Source organism: Diadema setosum, chromosome 20 (assembly GCF_964275005.1).
Source record: "Diadema setosum chromosome 20, eeDiaSeto1, whole genome shotgun sequence".
In the NCBI taxonomy this organism is placed as follows: Eukaryota; Metazoa; Echinodermata; class Echinoidea; order Diadematoida; family Diadematidae; genus Diadema; species Diadema setosum.
Window position 1 is genome coordinate 25,316,681 of NC_092704.1, and position 7,688 is coordinate 25,324,368.

The following is a 7,688-nucleotide window of genomic DNA, read 5'->3' on the forward strand; positions in this document are numbered from 1 at the left end:
TCCTAATTTGTTTGATTTCAAACTCTATTCCCTTTGCATTGCAGGTGCACGAGCTGGAATATGCAGGCATCAATGAAGCAGAACTGTCTCCACAACATGTTGAGAGTGTGATTTGTCCTGATGGAAGTTCAGAATGTCCAGATGGCAACACTTGCTGCAAACTTTCTACCGGGCAGTGGGGATGTTGTCCTTTGCCAAATGCCGTGTGTTGCAGTGATGGTCTTCACTGCTGCCCCAGTGGTTACACATGTGATACATCAGCTGGAACCTGTACAAAAGGAAATGATGTCATGACTTGGTATGAAAAGACTCCTTCAAGAGAAGTTGGAGTAGAGGTTGTATGTCCTGGTGGAACAGCACAATGTCCAACTGGCAACACTTGCTGCAGGCTTTCCACTGGGCAATGGGGATGCTGTCCATTGCCAAATGCAGTCTGCTGTAGTGATGGCCTCCACTGCTGTCCCAGCGGATACACTTGTGCAGTTTCCACAGGAACTTGCACAAGAGGAAATGAAGTCATCTCTTGGATTGAGAAATCTGTTGCAAATCCAATAAAGGTTGAGAGTGTGATTTGTCCTGATGGAAGTTCTGAATGTCCAGATGGCAACACTTGCTGCAAACTGTCTACCGGGCAGTGGGGATGTTGTCCTTTGCCAAATGCAGTCTGTTGCAGTGATGATCTTCACTGCTGTCCCAGTGGTTACACATGTGATACATCAGCAGGAACCTGCACAAAAGGAAATGATGTCATGACTTGGTATGAAAAGACTCCTTCAAGAGAAGTTGGAGTAGAGGTTGTATGTCCTGGTGGAACAGCACAATGTCCAACTGGCAACACTTGCTGCAGGCTTTCCACTGGGCAATGGGGATGCTGTCCGTTGCCAAACGCAGTCTGCTGTAGTGATGGCCTTCACTGCTGTCCCAGCGGATATACTTGTGCAGTTTCCACAGGAACTTGCACAAGAGGAAATGAAGTCATCTCTTGGATTGAGAAATCTGTTGCAAATCCAATAAAGGTTGAGAGTGTGATTTGTCCTGATGGAAGTTCTGAATGTCCAGATGGCAATACGTGCTGCAAGCTTTCAACTGGGCAGTGGGGATGTTGTCCTTTGCCAAACGCAGTCTGTTGCAGTGATGGTCTTCACTGCTGCCCCAGTGGTTACACATGTGATACATCAGCTGGAACCTGCACAAAAGGAAATGATGTCATGACTTGGTATGAAAAGACTCCTTCAAGAGAAGTTGGAGTAGAGGTTGTATGTCCTGGTGGAACAGCACAATGTCCAACTGGCAACACTTGCTGCAGGCTTTCCACTGGGCAGTGGGGATGCTGTCCATTGCCAAATGCAGTCTGCTGTAGTGATGGCCTCCACTGTTGTCCCAGTGGATACACTTGTGCAGTTTCCACAGGAACTTGCACAAGAGGAAATGAAGTCATCTCTTGGATTGAGAAATCTGTTGCAAATCCAATCAAGGTTGAGAGTGTGATTTGTCCTGATGGAAGTTCAGAATGTCCAGATGGCAACACTTGCTGCAAACTTTCTACTGGGCAGTGGGGATGTTGTCCTTTGCCAAATGCAGTCTGTTGCAGTGATGGTCTTCACTGCTGTCCCAGTGGTTACACATGTGATACATCGGCTGGAACCTGTTCAAGAGGTAATGACATATTGGCTTGGTTTGAAAAGACTCCTTCAAGAGAAGTTGGAGTAGAGGTTGTATGTCCTGGTGGAACAGCACAATGTCCAACTGGCAACACTTGCTGCAGGCTTTCCACTGGGCAATGGGGATGCTGTCCATTGCCAAATGCAGTCTGCTGTAGTGATGGCCTCCACTGCTGTCCCAGTGGTTACACATGTGATACATCGGCTGGAACCTGTTCAAGAGGTAATGACATATTGGCTTGGTTTGAAAAGACTCCTTCAAGAGCAGTTGGAGTAGAGGTTGTATGTCCTGGTGGAACAGCACAATGTCCAACTGGCAACACTTGCTGCAGGCTTTCCACTGGGCAATGGGGATGCTGTCCATTGCCAAATGCAGTCTGCTGTAGTGATGGCCTCCACTGCTGTCCCAGCGGATACACTTGTGCAGTTTCCACAGGAACTTGCACAAGAGGAAATGAAGTCATCTCTTGGATTGAGAAATCTGTTGCAAATCCAGTAAAGGTTGAGAGTGTGATTTGTCCTGATGGAAGTTCGGAATGTCCAGATGGCAACACTTGCTGCAAACTGTCTACCGGGCAGTGGGGATGTTGTCCTTTACCAAATGCCGTGTGTTGCAGTGATGGTCTTCACTGCTGTCCCAGTGGATACACATGTGATACATCAGCAGGAACCTGCACAAAAGGAAATGATGTCATGACTTGGTATGAAAAGACTCCTTCAAGAGAAGTTGGAGTAGAGGTTGTATGTCCTGGTGGAACAGCACAATGTCCAACTGGCAACACTTGCTGCAGGCTTTCCACTGGGCAATGGGGATGCTGTCCATTGCCAAACGCAGTCTGCTGTAGTGATGGCCTCCACTGTTGTCCCAGTGGATACACTTGTGCAGTTTCCACAGGAACTTGCACAAGAGGCAATGAAGTCCTCTCTTGGATTGAGAAATCTGTTGCAAATCCAGTAAAGGTTGAGAGTGTGATTTGTCCTGATGGAAGTTCAGAATGTCCAGATGGCAACACTTGCTGCAAACTTTCTACTGGGCAGTGGGGATGTTGTCCTTTGCCAAATGCAGTCTGTTGCAGTGATGGTCTTCACTGCTGCCCCAGTGGTTACACATGTGATACATCGGCTGGAACCTGTTCAAGAGGTAATGACATATTGGCTTGGTTTGAAAAGACTCCTTCAAGAGAAGTTGGAGTAGAGGTTGTTTGTCCTGGTGGAACAGCACAATGTCCAACTGGCAACACTTGCTGCAGGCTTTCCACTGGGCAATGGGGATGCTGTCCATTACCAAATGCAGTCTGCTGTAGCGATGGCCTCCACTGCTGTCCCAGCGGATATACTTGTGTAGTTTCCACAGGAACTTGCACAAGAGGCAATGAAGTTATCTCTTGGTCTGAGAAATCTATTGCAAGTCCAATAAAGGTTGAGAGTGTGATTTGTCCTGATGGAAGTTCTGAATGTCCAGATGGCAACACTTGCTGCAAACTTTCTACTGGGCAGTGGGGATGTTGTCCTTTGCCAAATGCCGTGTGTTGCAGTGATGGTCTTCACTGCTGTCCCAGTGGTTACACATGTGATACATCAGCAGGAACCTGTACAAGAGGTAATGATGTTATGTCTTGGTTTAAAAAATCTGTTGCTGCTCCTGTTAGTCTTGAGAGTGTGACTTGTCCTGATGGAATCACAAAGTGTCCAGAAAATAACACTTGCTGCAAGCTTTCCACAGGGCAGTATGGATGCTGTCCTTTGCCAAATGCAGTCTGCTGTAGTGATGACCTACACTGCTGTCCTAGTGGTTACACATGTGGTACATCAGCTGGAATCTGTACAAGAGGAAATGAAGTCATCTCTTGGATTGAGAAATCTGTTGCAAATCCAATAAAGGTTGAGAGTGTGATTTGTCCTGATGGAAGTTCAGAATGTCCAGATGGCAACACTTGCTGCAAACTTTCTACTGGGCAGTGGGGATGTTGTCCTTTGCCAAATGCAGTCTGTTGCAGTGATGGTCTTCACTGCTGCCCCAGTGGTTACACATGTGATACATCGGCTGGAACCTGTTCAAGAGGTAATGACATACTGGCTTGGTTTGAAAAGACTCCTTCACGAGAAGTTGGAGTAGAGGTTGTATGTCCTGGTGGAACAGCACAATGTCCAACTGGCAACACTTGCTGCAGGCTTTCCACTGGGCAATGGGGATGCTGTCCATTACCAAATGCAGTCTGCTGTAGTGATGGCCTCCACTGTTGTCCCAGTGGATACACTTGTGCAGTTTCCACAGGAACTTGCACAAGAGGAAATGAAGTCATCTCTTGGATTGAGAAATCTGTTGCAAATCCAATAAAGGTTGAGAGTGTGATTTGTCCTGATGGAAGTTCAGAATGTCCAGATGGCAACACTTGCTGCAAACTTTCTACTGGGCAGTGGGGATGTTGTCCTTTGCCAAATGCAGTCTGCTGTAGTGATGACCTACACTGCTGTCCTAGTGGTTACACATGTGGTACATCAGCTGGAATCTGTACAAGAGGAAATGAAGTCATCTCTTGGATTGAGAAATCTGTTGCAAATCCAATAAAGGTTGAGAGTGTGATTTGTCCTGATGGAAGTTCAGAATGTCCAGATGGCAACACTTGCTGCAAACTTTCTACTGGGCAGTGGGGATGTTGTCCTTTGCCAAATGCAGTCTGTTGCAGTGATGGTCTTCACTGCTGCCCCAGTGGTTACACATGTGATACATCGGCTGGAACCTGTTCAAGAGGTAATGACATACTGGCTTGGTTTGAAAAGACTCCTTCACGAGAAGTTGGAGTAGAGGTTGTATGTCCTGGTGGAACAGCACAATGTCCAACTGGCAACACTTGCTGCAGGCTTTCCACTGGGCAATGGGGATGCTGTCCATTACCAAATGCAGTCTGCTGTAGTGATGGCCTCCACTGTTGTCCCAGTGGATACACTTGTGCAGTTTCCACAGGAACTTGCACAAGAGGAAATGAAGTCATCTCTTGGATTGAGAAATCTGTTGCAAATCCAATAAAGGTTGAGAGTGTGATTTGTCCTGATGGAAGTTCAGAATGTCCAGATGGCAACACTTGCTGCAAACTTTCTACTGGGCAGTGGGGATGTTGTCCTTTGCCAAATGCAGTCTGCTGTAGCGATGGCCTTCACTGCTGCCCCAGTGGTTACACCTGTGATACATCGGCTGGAACCTGTACAAGAGGAAATGCCATACCCATGATGATATCTATGATCTCACCCGCCTCTGTCCAAGATAATAAGCATCTACAGGTAAAACAGGTGAGTGTGTGTGTGTAATCATTTGTTTACAGCATACCTAATAAAGTAGGCCTAATCCCACTTATATTCATTATTTTCCTACGTTGAGGTTTACAAAATCAATAGACCTTGCACGTGATTGTTCTGAATTGTCCAGTGTTGTAAATGGAAAGTTTTGGAAAGACCAATAAGGGGTGAAAATGTAATTTTCACCTCTTTAACCCTATATCTGTCACATACGCCGTAGCCAGACTGCTCAGACATTTTGCAGTGCACAGACACAAGATTGTTGATGGCCATTTCTGATTATTATTATTGACATAAATGTGTCATGTTATACATCATTTGAAAGCTTATGGTCTAAACTTTCATTTTCCACAATAATCTGAGTGAGGGCGCACTTCAATTTTAAGTAGGACGCCCTCTTATGTCACATAATTATCAATGCAGATTTATTTCTACATGTTACCACCTCATTTTTCCATACAACATGAGCTTGCATCACAAAAAGGTCTCATAGATGTTGTAGAGAATTTATTCAGCTTTCAGATGGTATGATTTTTTCATCAGTAGCATCAGTACTTTTCATTTTATGAACAAAAGTCTGTGGCAATTACAACCTAGATTTCACACATTTTGTGTACCAGTTCCCGTAATTTCTGATTTTGTGACTGATGTTGGCCTGAAAGTAGACAATTCGTGTTTGTATCTTGTCAAGCTGAAAATATAAATTGAATTGTGCTTTTTTCTTTCAAATTTATATTAATCTTGTCCTATAATAATGCCATAATGATAAGATAACCTAAGGATAAAAAATGTTATTGAAAATATTCAGACGTTGGAGTGTCCATGCCTTCCAGTTGATCATCATATGCTAGTCTATGACTTTCTGCACTTTCCTTATTGAAACAGAATTAACTATCACAGCAGTCATTTTCTTTATGATAAACCTGCATTGAACTGAAGTTTCGCGTAGTGACGGTTTCATCATGTAATAATAATAAACAGTCAAACATACCCCAACATCAAGACTGTACAGCTTCAGGCCGCCAGCAGGAAGCTACTGTAACCCTTTTGCTCCCTACACCTGCCCCGCTGGCCCCGGCTAACTAGAGACCCATTGCACTGCTGTTAGTGCTGAGTAAACAGTTGCAACTGCTGCACCGAATGTGCAGTGTTCATCTATTCTTCAGATCATTTATGAGGCCGATATTACTGAAACTATACCCCTTCACAGAATTCAGAGATGTTGAAATCCCTAATCTGAATGTTTTCACTTCATGTTTTACTATTTTGACTTAGATAAAATAGATGAAAATTGACCCATGTGTACGATCTTTTCATCGCTCGCGGCGATCTCTATTACAGACCCACATATACAAATTCGTGTAAGTTCTCCACACATGGCACAACTGTACACAAAACATTGCAGTCTGAATGCAAATGAACATGGGCGGGGCCACCACAATTTCTTGGACTTTGAGAAAGCTGTCCTGATTGGTTAAAGGTGGGGAAGCTTTTTTCACGCTGGAAATCGTTTCCTTACACTGTCAACCAATCACAAATGAGTTTATAGAGTGGTAGTGTCATAGCCTTTGAAGTAATCTGTCAATCAAAATAGGGCCGATAATATCGGCCGAAGCATTTCTATTGCAGTTTTTGGGCCGATTTAATCGGCCCGTGACAGAGATAGGGTTAAAGTAGATGAAGAGAGTGCTGACACATACTCGTATCAGCATCATCTTGTCTTCTACCCCACTGACATTTTGGGGGTCTAGGAACACTACCCCCTGGAAAACCACCCTGCGGATAACTACCACAAGGATAATACCCCCCAGGACAATTTCCCCCTAGGGCAACTACCCGCCGGACAACTACCCCCTAAGGTAATTACCCTCCGGGGCAATTAACCCCATGGACAACTACCTCCCGGACAACTACCCTCCTAGGGCAATCACCCCCCTGGGCGATTCCCCCTTAGGACGACTAGCCCAGGATGACTATCCCTGGAAACCAACCCCCGGATAACTACCCCCTAAATAACTACCCCCAGTATAACTACCCCTGGGTAACTACCCCCGGATAACTATCCCCTGGATAACTACCCCCCCCCCCCCCCCCCCCCCGGATGACTACCCCCTGGAGATAACTACCCCCAGATAACCAACCCCCGATAACTAAACCCCGGATAACTACCCCACCCCCCCTGATAATTTCCCCCCCCCCCCCTCAGAAAAATAAATAACAATCCGATAACTACAGTCGGGATAACTACTACTGGCATTAGTACCCTTGGCATAACTACTACCTGATAATTGATATTACCCTGGGAATTACCACTGAAATCTTCACCTTTCCCAGTGCAATTACCCTCCAGGGCAATCCCAGGGCTAGCCCCGAACAACTTACCTCCAGGGTTATTCCCAGTAGGGCAACTATCTCCTCCCCCTTCCCCGACAACCACCCCCCCACCTCCCGACAAATATCGCCTGGACAATTTCCCCAGGGCAATTACCAACCAGATAACCATCAATTGGTAGATTACTCATAGTCTTGATAGCCTATAACTACCTCTGGATTATCAAACTTATTACCCTCCAGACCAATTCCCCAGGACAATTCCCCATAGGGCACCCCCGAACCCCCGGCCCCAGACAACTACTCAGGGGCAGTTCTGCCTGGGATGAAAGGTCATGGAGTAACCGCAATATCCCATAATTAGGTTACAGTTCGTTATTCCGAAGGTTCGTTATTCCGAAG

At 45.7% G+C, this 7,688-nt stretch overlaps 1 protein-coding gene across 1 annotated transcript in view; it reads left to right on the top strand.

Annotated features, from left to right (window-relative positions):
- Positions 1 to 5,123, top strand: part of LOC140243333 (uncharacterized) — a 28,068-nt gene extending 22,945 nt beyond the window's left edge. Inside the window, exon 3 of the mRNA XM_072323008.1 lies at positions 45 to 5,123. Within this exon, the coding sequence (XP_072179109.1) occupies positions 45 to 4,967 (4,923 nt within the window). The 3' untranslated portion in view covers positions 4,968 to 5,123. The remainder of the gene's footprint in view (positions 1 to 44) is intronic.
- The last annotated feature ends 2,565 nt before the right edge of the window (positions 5,124 to 7,688 follow it).